At 39.9% G+C, this 16660-nt stretch overlaps 3 protein-coding genes across 16 annotated transcripts; 1 reads left to right on the top strand and 2 right to left on the bottom strand.

Moving 5' to 3' along the window:
- Nucleotides 1–2304: 2304 nt before the first annotated feature.
- hdhd3 (haloacid dehalogenase-like hydrolase domain containing 3) lies at nucleotides 2305–4953 on the bottom strand. Of its 4 annotated transcripts, XM_089009268.1 has the most exons (4): nucleotides 4527–4772; nucleotides 3280–3614; nucleotides 2479–2717; nucleotides 2305–2447 (listed from the first exon to the last, which is right to left on the bottom strand). In XM_089009268.1, exons 1-4 carry the CDS (start codon nucleotides 4579–4581, stop codon nucleotides 2339–2341), a joined length of 738 nt encoding a protein of 245 aa, XP_088865394.1. In that variant the 5' UTR covers nucleotides 4582–4772; the 3' UTR covers nucleotides 2305–2338. The 4 variants fall into 4 exon arrangements, with proteins under 4 accessions (XP_088865394.1, XP_088865393.1, XP_088865395.1 ...); XM_089009267.1 differs by lacking the exon at nucleotides 4527–4772 and adding an exon at nucleotides 4821–4953 and having other exon boundaries at nucleotides 2305–2717; XM_089009269.1 differs by lacking the exon at nucleotides 4527–4772 and adding an exon at nucleotides 4835–4933 and having other exon boundaries at nucleotides 2305–2717.
- Nucleotides 4954–5022: 69 nt separating this feature from the next.
- trub2 (TruB pseudouridine (psi) synthase family member 2) lies at nucleotides 5023–8562 on the top strand. The gene is made up of 8 exons (XM_089009265.1): nucleotides 5023–5229; nucleotides 5331–5459; nucleotides 5603–5677; nucleotides 5752–5813; nucleotides 5905–5986; nucleotides 7868–7940; nucleotides 8021–8157; nucleotides 8242–8562. Exons 1-8 carry the CDS (start codon nucleotides 5112–5114, stop codon nucleotides 8532–8534), a joined length of 969 nt encoding a protein of 322 aa, XP_088865391.1. The 5' UTR covers nucleotides 5023–5111; the 3' UTR covers nucleotides 8535–8562.
- Nucleotides 8563–8706: 144 nt separating this feature from the next.
- On the bottom strand, nucleotides 8707–16566 carry rab44 (RAB44, member RAS oncogene family). 11 transcript variants are annotated; one of them, XM_089009264.1, is made up of 9 exons: nucleotides 12180–16566; nucleotides 11799–11848; nucleotides 11634–11719; nucleotides 11347–11460; nucleotides 11191–11272; nucleotides 10452–10566; nucleotides 10004–10102; nucleotides 9844–9920; nucleotides 8707–9758 (listed from the first exon to the last, which is right to left on the bottom strand). In XM_089009264.1, the coding sequence occupies exons 1-9, from the start codon at nucleotides 16458–16460 to the stop codon at nucleotides 9674–9676; spliced, it is 4989 nt and encodes a 1662-aa protein (XP_088865390.1). In that variant the 5' UTR covers nucleotides 16461–16566; the 3' UTR covers nucleotides 8707–9673. The 11 variants fall into 11 exon arrangements, 5 of the variants coding, with proteins under 5 accessions (XP_088865390.1, XP_088865385.1, XP_088865387.1 ...); XR_016116556.1 differs by lacking the exons at nucleotides 11634–11719; nucleotides 11799–11848 and having other exon boundaries at nucleotides 8707–10102; XR_016116555.1 differs by lacking the exons at nucleotides 11634–11719; nucleotides 11799–11848 and having other exon boundaries at nucleotides 8707–9920; nucleotides 10004–11272.
- Nucleotides 16567–16660: the final 94 nt, after the last annotated feature.

Genomic DNA, 16660 nt, shown 5'->3' with positions numbered 1-16660 from the left:
ATTGGCGCACTTATTTAATTGAAATCTTAAGTGGTGTGTTTTGGCCTCGTTTCTAATTTGAGTCATTTTAAAGAGAACAAAAAATAAATTCAATAAAACTACAAATCCAACCTCCAAAATCTGTGAAAGGTTACAAAATAATGAATGTTAAACTGACGATGATGAAAAAAGAACACTTCAGATGTGGCTGCTTCTATCTTGAAATGAAAGCTTTGTTGAAAGAGTCATGGGAGGATCCAAGTATTTGTTTACAGTGTGTTTTGTGTATGCCTCCTATTGTGTGCAACACTGATGTGTGAAAACATGCTTACACACACACTGTATTGTAGATTGATATGAGTTTCCAACATAGAAGAGGGTCCAACCGATGCTTAAAAATTGGTTTTTCACATCTTTGGTGTCTCACTTTCATTTCCTGCATTTATTTAAAAAAAAGAATTAAATTAGCAAATGTCTGACTGGCTTTTTACTTATTTTTCAAACATTATTTACTTTTTAAAAAATGCTACTAACTTGTTTGACAACCATATATTTACCAGGTATTTATTAATACCCCCCCCCCCCCTTTTTGGAGCGTTCTGTCCACACGTTTCGTGTGGACGAGAAAAATTAGTACAGCAAGGGTGCTCAATACGACGATCGCAATCGACCAATCGATATTCAAAATACTATTGGTCGATCGCATGACAAAGTGATGTCAAATTGTCATAATTGGCGCTGTATAAATAAAGTTGAATAGTTTTGATTAATAAAAAAAGTAGACATCGGCCTATCAGCCATCCCTTCACTTAATTGATACACCGGACAACCAATCAGATGAAATCTCATTTTTAGGTACACTGTGCGTGCTCAAATAACGCCCCTGAGTGTCGCATAGCTATCAAGCTAGTCTTAAGTTACATCCTAATTTTTCGCTCGGTTATTTTCCGTATGATAGGGTATAAAATGATTGGGGGAGCTGAACCAAGTAAGAATAGAAAAAGTATCCTTTTCATACGGAATGGGAGGACTTTTTTTTCACGAAGACATTTTCAAAGTTTGTCTAGTTACGTACGTCAGCCAGTTATCAGAGTAAACTCAGGTCATGGCAAAAATGTACATCATGTGTTGCGGAAGACATGCGGTTATACATCAACCTAAATTGCAAGAATCCTCAATAAAAATAATTGGTAGATCATGTCATTTCAAAAGTAGCTCCCTCGCTGAAAAAAATGTGAGCACCCCTGGTGTACAGGAGTTCCGCTTTTCACAGTTGACGTCCTTTGGGTTGCAAATAAGGTTAGACTGAATCAAGTGGTAATTGCTACCAAGTAGTGCATCCCTTGTTGGTTCATTTGCATAGAGAAATGAATCGATTGTCAGTGTCGGGATCGAAAACCTGTGATCTACTTGTTCATCACTATTGGTTCCAGAATGAACAAAACACAGACGTATCAATATGGAGATGCACTGCCATGTTCCCTCATAGTAAAGTCTATTCCTTCTTTCTGTACTCATGCTCTTTCCCCCTTGCTTTGACAATCCCATTATTACAAAATGGGATCTCTGTGGAGCCTTTTAGAGCCGTCTGGCTGAGCTTCTAAAGCAGCTTGCAAGTAAGAAGCTCTTTCCCAGTGAGCTACAATATCCTTTACCATACAAATGTCAAGAGGTGACATTATAGGTGAAAACAAAACAAAAACATCTCATTTTGACACTCGGCAACCGAGGGCTGTTGGAGTGAACCCTTAACCTCCTTAAATCGGACCTCGGTCTGGTGTGAATCCCAATGAGCCATAAGTGCCTGGTTGGAATCGTGCAGCCATTCCAGTCTTCCCCCCGTGATTCCTCTTTGGGTCCGATTTGAGCCTCCCAGTGGACAACTAACACTATCTGCGTTGGACCAGATGGCTGCAAACAAGAGTATTTTTCAAAGCTATTTTGGGGTTAAGAAACATCCTCGCTCTCACTGCTAAAGCGGAAAAGCACATTAGCTGCATGTCATTGCGACGGTTTTGCTAAATCGTAATCAAGTCGGATTACTGTTAGCTTCTAAATATTCTAGTGAAATTTGGCAAAACGCAACAAAATGGGAAGAATATACTTGCCTTGAGAAAGTCTTTGTGGATTAGGAAAACCTGGATTATTGATAATGGACATACACATAGAAAATAATAAAAGATGTATATTGCGACAGCTTTGTAAACTCTGTTTCCTTTCAAATGACTTGTTGTCTCATCTGTTTGGTCAGAAATGTGTGAAACAAACTAATTCCAAATGCCGACTAACATGCTGTTGACATATTTTCAAGGAAGTAAAACATAGTCCAAAATAATCAGGATTTATTCATGTGCTTTTTTTAGCAGTTTTGGCAGATCATCCAACGATGAGAGCCGATGCTCTTTCGGAACATCACGTCGCTCAAAGTTATTTGTTCGGTCCAAAAGGAAGCCGTTGATTCCGGCAGAGCGAGATGCCAGGTAGTCGTTGACGTAATGATCCCCGACGTGAACAATGCTGGTAGGGGGTGCGCCGCACTTCTGCAGGGCCTTCTCAAAGATGGCCACGTGGGGCTTCTCGACACCTGCCGCCTCTGACGTCATCACAAAGTTGAAGTGCGAAAGTAGCCCGCAACCGCGTAAGATAGCTTCTAGACGGTTGTCAAAGTTGGAAACGATTCCTAGTTTTAATCCTAGCGAGGAGCAGCTCTCCAGAGATGACTTGGAGTCTGGAAATACCTCACAAATTAATAAAGAAATTATTCAATGAAAACAAGTTGGGGACGTTGGAATTTCAGATGACATTTTGAGAAATGCAATTTTCATTTGGGCATAGAAATTTATCAAATGTCCAACTGTTATGGTTCAGTTCCATTTTCGGTTCTCTCAATGAGTCTGTGTAGGCTCTCAATCGTACAGAAGTGGTCCATCGATGAAAAGGTTTCTTCAGCCGTCATCTGTACTTATTTGAAGGTGTTGGATGGTTCGCTCCTCATCCGAACAGCTTTGTCAGCGAACTAAAGTTGTGCTGGTAACTCTGGCCCAAATTTAGTTCGCCGACAAAGCTCTTTGGATGAGGAACGAAACATCTGACACCTTCAAAGAAGTACAGATGACATCTGAAGAAACCTTTTCATCGATTCTCTCAATGAGTGAAACGGCAAAAGTCACATGAATCGACGTAAAGCTCAGTGGCCACATCCCTCCGAGAACTACTAGTTCCAAAATTGTATATTTTTGTGGAAATTATGTTTTAGGCTATACAACATGCTGGCATACAACCAAAAATGACATTATTTACCTCCCAGTTGTCTGCATTACTGAAGTTCTGGTAGAGGTTGGCGGCCATTTTACTGAGAAGTGCCGGGTCACGCACTCTGCATTGAAAAAAGGTGGCCTTCACCACCGCCATCCACCACGACTGCCCATCTAGTCCCTTCGCGATGCCGTAGTTTGGGAATCGGCTGGATTGATGTCGATATGCCTGACGGAAAGCAGCATCCACCTCGGATGGTGTGAGGCTCACACCCATTCGTTTCGCCTCATCACAGTACTGCTCCCCAACCGAGGAACGCACCCTCAGCAGGGTGTCTTTCACATCCCACAGAACCCACCGCAGAGGGGTGTGCATCGCACCTGCCGGGGTATGACACAAGACAACTTCAATTTACAGAAACTGTAAAGCCACTGAGAATCCTGCATTCAAACACTCGTCTTGACAATTCTATAGCAGCTTAAAACATTGACAGTTTCGCCTATGACGTCTTAAAAAGTCAATCTAAAAACAAAGGAGAGAGTGCATTGTTTCCTGTGGAATTCTTTGGTCTAGACAATGACTAATGGGGCGGGAATGGTGAAATGAAGACTGAATCACGTAATTGGGAAATGTGGGCAACTATTCCAGGGCCCGAAATTCTGAATGTGTCCATTATCTAGCGGCAATTCAATTAACCTTGAGCGTGGGAACATACAGGGCCAATCTCACATCCTGAAATGACATGATCATTCAAAATATTTGGAAGCATTTGTCATGTCACTGAAATAACATCTTTCTCACTCTCTCAGCGGAGTAAATATTAATTACGATGTATTCTTTACTCCATCCCACAATTTTTAATACTTTTTATAGGTGTCGTTGAATAACGCTGACCCCTGCTGGACGAATAGAGGCATCATAATTTCTCATGGTGTTTACCAAATCCAGTAGGAAAAACGTAATATAGTCTGCAAAAAAATGTACGAACGTCACCAATTTTCAAGAGGGCTAATTTCACACCCGCAAACCTGGATTATGACACACACGTTGCCACAGTTACCGTTTAGAATACAACAATGCGGACGTTGCCACAGTTACTGTTTAGAAAACAACAATGCTGGACGGATTCAGAAGTTTCCTAACGACTCGCAGATTCGTCGTATAGTATTTAGTGGCTGGTTGGTGGATATCAATGAATGTAATAAATTAATGTAGTTAAATAATTAATTTTACATATTTAAATTATTCAAAAAACATTTCATGACATCTCCTTAGTACAGTACAGTACGTACTTGGTAGGTGAACGAATATGCCAATCCAGTTATGAGGCTTGTAATTTCCCATCATTTACAAATTATCTCCCTGAATAAAAAGGCACGTTCATGTCACTGGGATTGCGCGTTTGTGTACGATTTAAAAATACACGGCGTCCCACACATCAACAAACAAACGATCTCAGTTTTAAGTAGTGGTGCTCGCTTTCTGGTTGGCGGTTGACGAACGTGCACCCAAATCCAGACAAGAGACAAGGTCATAATCATCTCCCCACGACTAATATGTGAAAACAAGTTTGGACAATATCTTACGTGGGTGCATTCACCTCGTTCGTTTCAAGTTACTGTGAACGTATGGTAAATTTGTCCTTTGCGTCTGTTTAGAATGGCCCATATGAAGATATCGCGAGAATACATTCGATATTACATGTTAAAACGATGTGACACCCGGTACTGCAGGGGGCGCTGTACAAAAAAAAAACACGTTTGTCGCTCACGCTTCTGTAAACGCGCATGCGCAGTTGTTCATCGACCAGTCCTGAAGGTTTCGAGACATGTTTCGTACTCTAAAATAAGAGAATCGTCATTAATTCAAGTCGAACAATGGCAACTCCCGCTGTTCAACTTTTCCGAAGGATAGAGGGTTTATTTTGTGTCTACAAGCCGGCTGGTGTTCCTTGGAAACTCGTGAGGGACACAATCGAGACCAAGCTCCTTAAAGGTCTGACTTCATCATCATCATGCCTCACTTGTCTAAAAAATACACGCGTAATATGAATACTCAAAAGTATTTTAAAATATATATATGTGTGTATATTGCAGGTTTAGATGCGTTGCCAAAGTTGCCTATTCCTGAGCAGACCCGGTTTTTGCCAGCACCAAACGGTGATACTCAGACTCCCAAGGTTCTGTCAGCAGTCTCCGTCCCGGTCCTATCCAAACACCCTTTGGGTATGTGATTGTATATTAATGCCACTCTTAAATTCAGTACTGTTATCCTCGCACTTCAATATCGTCAATAGTCCATGCATGTATTATGACACTACTTTCAGTTGACTGAGACTAAGACAAAACTTAATCATAAAATGTTTCAGTAACCGGACCTGAATTCCAGCATCTTCGAGTTGGTGTTGGACATCGTTTAGATACATTTTCCTCGGGAGTAATGGGTATGATCTTAATTTAGTTAAACTGTATTTTTTTTTATCCTTGATTTGATTATAACGTCTGATTTCAAATAAAGTCCTTGCTGTTGGGAATGGAAATAAGGCCCTGAATGACCTCAACCACATGAAAGTCACAAGGGTAATTTCATCTGGTTCCAATCTAAATAGCACTATGATGTCAATTGCACACAATCATGATAGATTTAACGGTGCCTGCTTTTTTTTTTTAGGACTACACATTGGAGGGTGAGTTTGGGACCGCTACAGATGATTTCTCCCACACGGGGCGAGTTGTGGAAAGATCCACATATGGTATGGAATTTATGCTTTAGTATATCCTCTCAAAGCTTTTTTTTGGTCACATCTACTTCATTCATCCAAGACTGTTGTTACATAATTATATTTGGACAATGACAAATTAACCAAATTCAATTAACAAGGTTGCACTTATCTTTGCTTTTTGGTTGTCTTTAAATGTAATATTGCTACAGCTCTTTTGCTTTTCTTTAAACTTTGCTTCTCTTAACCATTCTTACTGTATTCTCTGTGTTGCAAGCACTACAAGTACCACCTTAAAATACTTGGCTCTCAAAATACAACTATCATGACCACCATCATGACCATCATTAAAATATGGTAGGCTAGTGAAGTAGTTCGAAATATAAATCAAAAATTAGTTATTTTATTCTTTAAAAGTAAGTACGATATACTGTATATACTGTACAGTATAGCATTGTAAGCCACTAATATTGTAAACCCTAACATTGTGCTTAAATAAAGGAACACTAAATAAAATTTGTTTCAATAATTACATTGAAATGTATGGTGCAGAAAAGAGAAAATAAAAAAAATAATCGATAATTTGTGGTCATGTCTGGTTTCATGTGATTAAAGTATAACGATACAGGTCAGGCTGTATTTATATTGCATGCCACCAGAGGGAGCCAACACATCGCTGGTGATGTATTTACCGCGCTGAAAATCACTGATTTAGTACGTACTTGGAATTTTAAAATAAGCCGACCTCTTGGATCTTATTTGGTATGTGCCTAATGGCCGTGGACAATTGCATGAATTATTTAATACCCGCCTTAGCATGTTTTCATGGCTTCAATAGCTGCAAATAAAAATGCTCAATATTAAGTGTTTAGAAATTCAATATAAGTTAAAGGGCATGAACTTTAATATAAAAAAAGTACTTTTTTGTGAATACACTTGATACTGTTTACCTTTTTAAATACTGCACTCCTAAAACATAAAAGGTGGTGAAAATAGACCTGTAAACAATGGGAAGTTTGAAACAGACATTGAACACTGCACCCTCTTTCATCTAGAATTGCTTCATGTCAGAGAGTGCAGAAAGTGCTAAAGAATTAATGACTCTGTGTCTTTGTGTCATATTTGTTATTTAGTTTTTTTTTTTTTACTTTTTGTGTCTGGAAGGGCATCCGATGTAAAAGCTTGGCCAAACAAACATGCAAATCAAACCTCTGAAGATGGAGGACTGATTCGCTGTGGCGACCCTGACGGGAAAAGCCGAAAGGAAAAGAAGAAGAGTTTTTTTTTTACTTTGTTGCTTCCGGGTTGAGTGAACGCTGGCGCGTGTCTCACCCGCAGTAAAAAAATATCCTCTGACTGTAAAGTGTCCTTGGAGAGTTTTGAAAGACGCTTATAAATGAAATGTATTATTATTACCATCATCATTTAAATTATTTTGCAAATTGTTTTTCTCTGACTTTGACAGTCAACACATGCAATATAATTCAAGTAAACCAGAACACATTCAATGGATGCAAGATTTGCCAATCTATTATCAACTACAAAGACCTATGTTCAAATGTAATTCGTTGAAATGTTTTTGATTGAAATAACTTGTGATTATAGCATATGCAAATTGTTAATGCTGTAAATTCAATTCATGGAATTTGTTGAAATGAATCAACATCTTTCCAATGCGCTAAATGTCTCGAACGACTGCTTTGCATTGTTTTGGAACAATGCATTTGCACCCATGTCACCTAAAAAAAGTGTTTTTGAAAAAATACTTTTGCCAATGGCACGTTTGTTTAAAAAACATTCCACTTATTCTCAAACGGGTTCGAACTGGAAAATTATGCTGAGCACCATTTGCATACCGTATAATCAGTCTTGACACGACCTGTCACTATTAAACTTGGCTTGTTTGCTCAACAGATCACATCACTCAAGATAAACTGGAAAAAGTTTTGGCGATGCTGCAGGGGGCAAATCAAAAGGCTTTGTTAACGTAGGTCAATTTTGGCTCCTTTCCACATTAATCACATCAAAAGTGCTTCGGGGATGTGATATTATTCCTTTCATTCACAGGTATGCCAACGTAGACATGCGGTCACAGGAAGCCTACGAGATGGCCGTGCAAGGTTTTCTTCGTCCAGAGGGGAAGTCGCCACCTATTTTGACGGGTCTACGGTGCATTCGTTTCCAACCTCCTCACTTCACTCTGGGTAAACCCCCAGTCAAAACACCCTCGGGTTGTGTCATTTTAATCCGGTTGCTCTGGAATTTCATTTGCAATGTTCTACTCTCAGAGGTGCAGTGTCTGAACGAAACACAGAAATACCTGCGCAAAGTGGTGCACGAGATTGGACTGGAGCTGCGCAGCACGGCCGTCTGCAAGGGAGTTCGGCGAACACGAGACGGCGCCTTCACATTGCAGGATGCCCTCAACCGTTACCAATGGACGCCCGCTGATATCATGAATGCCGTCCGACTGTATCACGCTGCCAGGAAAAATAGACTCTCCGGTCCTTCAAAGACTGTGATTACAAACACCAAAAGCAACCAAGAAGAACAAAGCACCTACGACCGTCTCAGTCCATAATGAGCACATAAACATGCTCTAGGCTAAGGTAAGATAAGATCATCTAAGAAGGCATTTTGACAGCCCTGTGATTACAATGTCCAAGAGTCGTTTCAATATTTGCAGATGACCCAAAAAAAAAAAAAAAGCTTCCTTGTGATGAGGCAATCACATTGTTGTCATGCTCTCCTGAGCTGCAAGGGACATTTTGTCAAAACTGAGACCAGCGCAAGCTTGCCAGTGAAAAAGAACGATCACAAGAGGTTATTTGTCATCTGGAGCTTTTATGAAGCAGAGTTTCGCAACACAAATGGTAATTAAAATTTACTTTTCTTTGGATATTAATCAGCATTGTAGTACAACACTGACAAGTCGTCATTATGCTTGTCAATCAAAGTAGTTCAGCACAACTAAGGCACGGCAACTTTAATAATAGGGCGCAGTTCATTCACATGTTAATTCAAAGTTAATTCACATCGTAGCCAAACATTTACAGGCAAATAAATGTACAATATTTGATAAACAAGAATTCAAGATGAACAATGCAAGTATGATTTTAAATGCTAGAGATGATAATAATCATAAGTATGGGAGGAGCATAATCATAATTTTAAACTTGGGTTTAAAAGCATTTTCCACTTGAGACAAACTTCAGTATTGGTCTGTCATTATTCTTTGGCAAAGTTTTATCCAGCAAACCATTTGTGTCATAACACTACCGTATTTTCCGCACTAGAAGGCGCACCTAAAAGCCTTCAATTGATTTCAATAGCTGACCATGTGCCTTTTAATCCATTGCACGGCTTATATATTTGGAAGCAATTTAAAAAGATGTCATTGAGTGAATGTGCGCCTTATACTCCAGAAAATGGAGTAATTTAGTTTTTTAAATTTTGGCCATTCTAAAAAAAAGTACCGTATTTTCGGGTGTATAAGGCGCACCGAAGTACAAGCCGCACCCCCAATGAATGGTGTATTTTCAAACTTTTCCCATATATAAGGCACACTGGACCACAAGGCGCAACTTCAATGAGTGAAAAGTTTTCCAAAATGTAATTTATATATAAAAAGTTTTCCAAATATTATATAAAAATGTTTCCAAATATAAGGCGCCTGATACACCAGAAAATACAGTAACAATTCTTCAGATGCTTCTCTGTTCAGCAACATCCTGTTTTCTTCCTTTGAGGTGCTTTATGCAACACCAGGTTTTCATCTCTTCCAACATCTTTATGACTCAACAACCTGGTGAACGACGACAGGCACCGACGCACACCCGCACTGTTAAGTCACATACTTCAATACATACCAACAGTGAGAGATAATTTACCTGGCAACCGCTTCCAAAGACTGAATCACATTGTCACCAGAGACGGCGCTGCACTCCATAAAGTCTGTCTTTAAGTTCTATTGAAATGATCAGTTAGAAATGGCAGAAATGAGTGTTTTGTCCCTGGGGGAAAACAAGCATCACTAAACCAGATACATACCTTTGCAACATTTTCACCCTCTTCAATTGTAACGCGACGCTCAACGTGATCGCTTTTATTTCCGAGAAGTAAAACTGGAACATTTTCCATGGCCCCTTCCTGAAAATAATTAGTGGACTGCATGTTAAGTCCTGATTGACGGAGGCCAATCTTTTTCTAAAACTTGACTTTTAAACTTATGTTTACAACTACATCGATTAGTTATGCAGCTCTTAGCACTGTAAGTTCCTATTTTAGCCCAAACTTGGAGAGGAAAAAAATGCAAAAGTGACCTTTGAAGTTTTTATGAAGGCCTCCAAGGCCAAATTAAATGCATCGCAAAATATGATGCAACAACTAATAAAATGCTTTGGGATAATTTTCTTTAGTGATTCCCACAGGTTAATTGGGACTGTCATTCACGCAAAGCTTCAAGAGTCCAAATAAATGTTTCTAATTCAAAACTCACCTGAATACATTTGGCCCAATAATGGACCGCGGCGAAGCTTTGAGAAGAAGTGATGTCATACATCAGGAGAAATGCATCTGCTCGATGGAATACCTGTTTGGTAATGCTGTGAAACCTTTGAAAGCCATCAGGATGGGTAAAGAAAAGTCGCAGTGGATACATGGAAAATGATAAAAAGTCCATTTGCTAATTCCTTTAAAATAATTTTGTTAGCAAAAAGGCAAAGTAAGCTTGTCAAACTGCTCGGTGACAACAGAAAACAACTGCTTTTAAACTCTAAAGTTTGTTTCTGCCAAATTCTCTTAAAAACATGAAATATTTTCCTGGGAAAATCTGATCATGCAGTTTTTCTGTGGGTGAGCAGCGGCAGCCACACGTGCCAGCGTTCACTGAACCCGGAATATATAGCGAAGAGATAGCTAGCTAGAGAGCTGGCTTGCTAATAGATAGCTAGCTAGGTAGCCAGCGAGCTAGCTAAATAGTCAATAGAAAGCAAATAGATAGCTAGCTAGTTATGTTCAAACTTTTTCCATATACTGTATAAGGCGCACAGGACTATAAGCCGCACCTTCAATGAATGAAACAGGTTTTCCAAATATAATACATAAATATATAAAGCTTTTCCAAATATAAGGCACACCACATTGTAAGGTGCTACAGTAGAGGCTGGGGTTTTTGGGTGCGCCTTATTCACCGGAAAATACAGTATGTTTTTGCTCTATAGACTTTAATATTTTACCTTTCTTGACCGGCTGTATCCCACAGCTGGAGCACCACGGGTCTGCCATCCACGACCACAGTCCATAAGCACGTATCAAGGCCTTCAAAACACGCCAACGTTACATGATTCTATTTTTTTTTTTTGTGAGGGGATAATAAAAAAAAGCTTTTTTACCAGCAGAGGCAGGCAAATCAGGAAAAAACTTCCCATTTTGCGCACGTTGCATGAACGAAGTCTTGCCCACATTGCTGTCTCCAACCATGACCACGTTATAGGGTTTTGCTTTACCTGCCGACATTGCTCACCTTATTATGAATTAAATGGCCAAATATTCAGACACACTCCCCATAAATAGTTTAGAATAAAGTTCCCATCCGAAGAAAAACATGATTAACCTTGTATTGATTCTTTTTACATTGCTTGTATCATCCCCATATTCAAAGTATTTTGTGCAGTCATACCCAAAGAGACATTCTGTGTATCTTGACTAAGGTGCATTTTTTCTGGATGTGCTCGAGATGGCGTCCCTTCCTCAGATGTCTTGTTTCTGTGATAAATCAAGCATGAAATCCAATTGTTTTCAATGCCGTGTAATCGAAAATTACAGCGTCATAAAAGACTCTTACCTCCCAGATATTGAACTATCGGATGACGGTTTGGGATCACCTATATTGCTCTGAAGAGGTGACGTTCAGTCATTTGCAGCATTCATTTGAAAAATACAAGAATAAAATAAGATTGAGGTGAGTATTGTAAAAAATGTCCACTTATGGAAATAAAATATCTATTTGAGACAAATTTCAATGAAAAAAAATCCAATAATGGCACATCAAAATGCAGGTGGACACTTGACCCCCAAATTATGACAGTTTAGACCCGCAGATATGCCTTCCTGTTTCAGTGTGTCATTACATGTCACATATTCTTGATGAATGACAACGAGCACGGCAAACCGATCCAAAGTATGGATCAGTGAGAATACGTCAATGATGTGTTTTGTGTCTTACCTCGGTTCCTTCAGTTCCTCGGGTGGTATCATCTGCTTGTTCGTCTCTGGTTGTTGTCCAAACTCTGACATGTTCTTTTTGCATTAAGTTGTCTTCTTCACTTTGATTAACAAGAGTTTGGTACAGTCTGGACTTGCGATGAGAGCCCAGTTTCCGCTTTCTCCCCATCGGCTGGATTTCTGACAACGTATCAAGTTTGGTCGCAATGGACTCATTCTCCTTGACGGCAATTTGAACTGGATGATGCGCTGAAGTTTGATTTTCTTTGTCTGTCTGATGAAGAGGGACAGTGCTTGGAGGCTCACTATTGTTGTCTCGGTTGATTGGAGCAAAGGCTGAGCTCTCAGACTTCACATTTTTATCTTTGCTTTCCCAGGCAAAGTCTGTCAATACATTTTGTACCTCGCAACTCAAATCCAACTTGAGTTCCAAGTCCCCCTTTGATTTGATGTTGAGATTTCTACGTGAAGAGCCCATCTTTCTTTTTTTACTCAAGTTCAAACCAGGACTGTTTGAGTTTTTATCAGGAACTCTTTGACTATCAGTTTTTATCGATGGTATATTGACCGTGACCTTATTACCAGGTCGTTCTGTCGCATCTTGGCCTTGCGCTCTATTACCATCATTTTTTGAGGCCTCGCTATCCCGACCACATTTATTGGAAAGCGACTGTTGTTTTTTCTCGCTCTCTGTGTCCACAGGAACATAAGCAGGTGCAGATGTTTCCTTGCAAGCTATCGTCTCGCGGTCATTTCTCACGTCAGCTGATTGGGAAGTATCTTGAGTGGACATCTGGTCTGGAGAGACTGTGATGACATCATTGGTGTTTGGTATCAGGATGTTTTCTCTGGAAAGGTTGTGGAGCTTCGGTTCTGCCTCGATTGCGCTGAAATCCTGCTCTTTGTCAATCCTTTGTAATGGTTTAGTCTGTGGTACATCAGTCAGGACATCCACAAATTCCTCGTAAGTTTGACAGTCCGCAGAGGCTTCCGTCGGTGTGAGTCCAGTAGGAGAGCAGACCTCCTGAACCGGGGAGTCATCAAGATCATTCCTCTCTTTACTACCTTCAACAACAGGATTTATATCCTCTAAATTTTGGGTATGATACCCTACAGAAATGCCAGGAAGCTTAAACTGATCCTTCATTTCCTCTTTCGATGATGAAATTGAGGCATTTGTTGGCCGGCATTCACTATCGGCATCTTTGTCATGGCTATTTTTTTCAGTCGTTCCCATCTCAGCGGATTCTGTCATGAACATCATATCTTTTGTTACTGGAGGAGACGCTTTATCTGGAGATTCCTTGTATGTTTCAGTAACAAAGGCCTTACTGAGAATTCCTTTGTTCCAGCGACTAGACCCCAGTTTTCGCCGGTTCCTAGCAGGGCTCAAAATTTCACAGTCTTCATTTTGGTCCATCTCTGACGATTTCGTTAAAATGAAGTCTGTATACTGAGCGTCCGTGTCTTGACAATAGCCAAATTGCTCCCTTTGTTCGTCTGTCGATGTTTCTGCTTTGGGTAAGGAATTTGTGGCTTTTGCGGCATTGCACTCAATTTCTGCATCGTTATCAAGGGCACTTTTAGATGCGCTAACCTCCAATGTTCCAATGGGTACATATTCATTGACAAGTGTTGGAGTCACCAAATTCTCCTCATGAACATTTTCATTCTGTGGCAAAGTCTCATTTTTCTCCTCTTCTTTTGTTTTGGATTCAACAGTGTGACATTCTTCCTTCTCTGACATCTCCCCGGAACTTGATTGTTCAATTAGCATTTGCGGTACAGTTGTGTTAGAGTGTGAATTTGAATTTATATACTTAAATAATCCTATTTGGGCATTTCCTCTGACGAGATCAATCATGGATTCAGTTTGCAAGATGTTTGAATTGTCCATTTCTTTGAGCTCTGATTTTTCCAGCACTGCCGTTTTTATTTTATTGGTCACTTCTGTCAGATATACCGGTTGCTTATCATCGTCCCTCGTCTCTCCGATAGCGTCGTCTTCAAAGTCAGTGTTAATCTTGCTTCTTTTGAAGCGCCGACTTGATCCCAGTTTTCTCTTGCTAGTATGTTGGCTGAAGGAGTCTTTCTGTTTATATGTGCTGCCAATGCTGTGCTCACTTTGAGAGTCAAAAACAAGTTTCTGTTCCTTACTCTGCGTTTTTTCTATGATGATCCGTGTCTCCATGGTGTTAGACGCAACATTATTTTCATCTGTCTGTTCCAAAACCTGTGTGTCATCTTCCATAATGTGTTTTTCTGTTTTATCCTGTGGATTTAAACTTGAATCAATGATGTTTTGAACTTTTTTATCAACATCATCCTCCTTTACCAACGTCTCTGAGTCTTTTGTTTGGTCTGTTTCTAATAATGTGGCCTTCCCAATTAAATCCATGCCTGGAGCTTCTCCGACTTGAGAAAAACCAAAGAGTTTGTGTTCATCTGCAGATATTTCGGCTTTTAGTGGAGAAATAGCAGCTATCGGTGCATTGTACTTAATTTCTGTGTCTTCTCGAAACCTGATTTTGGGCATATTTCTCTCTAGGATATCTCCAATATCTCCATCCTGTAATAAAGTTTGATTTTCATCTGTTGCTTTTGTTTTATCGATGGAAAGTACCTCCTTTATTATCTCCTCGGAACTTGATAGCTGAGTTAGCGGTTGGCGTACAGTTGAGTTTGAATGTGTATTTTCTTCAACAAGCTGACGAATGTCTTCACTGAGAAAAGTGTCTAAATTGTCCATTTCTTTTCGCTGTAGCCTTTTCTCATCAGCTGCTAGTATGGGTGATTTCGCTTTTTCCATTTTGGCGGGGTCATCACCATTATTACTTGTCTTTACAGGAGCATCATCATTTGAATCAGAGTTTGTCTCAGCAGCATTGACCATTTTATGGCTTCTTTTGGTCTGATGACCAGAACCCAGTTTTTTCCTGTTCTTATCTGGGCTAAAAGATTCTCTCTGGTCGTCTGTGCTTGCGTTGTCGTCTGAACTTTGGAAGTCAAAGACCAAACTTTCTGACAAGGCACAGTCTTTCACAGCAGTCAAGACTCTATTAGTACTTTGGGCCAATTTGACCTTCAATTGGCCATTGACCTCTTTTGGTTGACTAGGTGTGGTCTCCATTTGCATGATATTCATCAATGTCTCGTCGGTTTCAGGTGCATGACAATCATTTTCCTGGTACAAAAACTCAGTTTCAAAACTTGCTTTCAAAATCTGCTCTTCTTGATGATTTAAACATGAAGCAGGAAGGCTTTTTACACTCAGTGAAAATGCATCCTGCTGAGCCACTTCATCTTTTCGAAATTCAAGATGTTGATCAGTAGCTTCTTTATCACCATGAGTCTCGATTTCAGGGGAATACTTTTGGTCAGATTCGAGTGATTCAATTTCATTTTGATCTGCAAACTGAACACTTTTGACTTGTGAGAAGTCAAATGGCTCATGTTCCTCATTTGAAGCCACTTCCCCCATTGCAGGTGAATAATCTACTTGCTCAACACTGTATTTACTTTGCACATTTTCAGAGCCACAGCATTCTTCACTGGGGTTCTCTGGATTTCCTGCAAAATCTATTTCATTTAATTGGATATTTAAATGCTCATCCTGAGAAGCTGCTGTCCTCTGAAGTAGATATGCATTTAGATCATCCTTTTCTGCCTCAATAGACAGACATTGTGCTGACATCTCTGTGAAAGTTGACGAGTCGTGTTGTTTTTGCTTAGCTGACCAATGCTGTCCAGCATCTTCCACTTGTTTGTCGTGACCAACATCCCATTTACAGTCACTGTGATTCCTTTCAAAAACTGCAAGTGTCATTTCTGCTTCTTTTTCTGTATGCGCATTTTGCTCAACTTCCTTTGTTGGTCTGTGGCATGATTCGCTTGCAGACTGATCGGAATCGTCTCTTTTAGTTTGTCTCTTCGAGCCAAGCCTTTTCTTGCCTGAATTCTGTTGCGATGACAGCATCCTATGGGTTGCCAAAGGAGTATGTCCTTCATGAGACAATTCAGTGAAAGGTTTACTACTCTCTTCTAGTTGTGATGACTGATTTGCTGCATCCAAATCCTCTGGAATTTCAACTTTTGTTGAAATCCTCCGACGAGAGCCAAGTCTCCTTTTTCCAGGAGGACCAGGCATGATTTGTTGTCCTGAATGTTTTAATCCAAGTACAGTACAAACATGTAAAACATGTCGGCTCTTTATCAGAGTATGTTCAGCATTTCTTTCGTAATTAACCGTTTCTAAAAATAGGTGATTCCTGAAAGATGACATACCTTAAACAAATTCACAGCAAAAACACTTACCCTGATTTGTGTCGGTGTCATGGGCTAATCAGCTTTTGCTGTATGAAAACAGTCGCAATGGGAAGTCCCTATGTGGGAGGTGTGTCTTTTACAGCAAGTGACAGGAAGCTTCCTGTCTGACTTACACTTGTAACAAGATCATTCCTGATTGAGTTTTCGTGCTCTACT

The sequence above is a fragment of the Hippocampus bargibanti genome, linkage group LG12 (genome assembly GCF_051943395.1).
Source record: "Hippocampus bargibanti isolate YZ-2025 linkage group LG12, ASM5194339v1, whole genome shotgun sequence".
Classification (NCBI taxonomy): domain Eukaryota; kingdom Metazoa; phylum Chordata; class Actinopteri; order Syngnathiformes; family Syngnathidae; genus Hippocampus; species Hippocampus bargibanti.
Note: the sequence above shows the minus strand (reverse complement) of the source record. Positions and strands in the feature narration are given on the sequence as shown.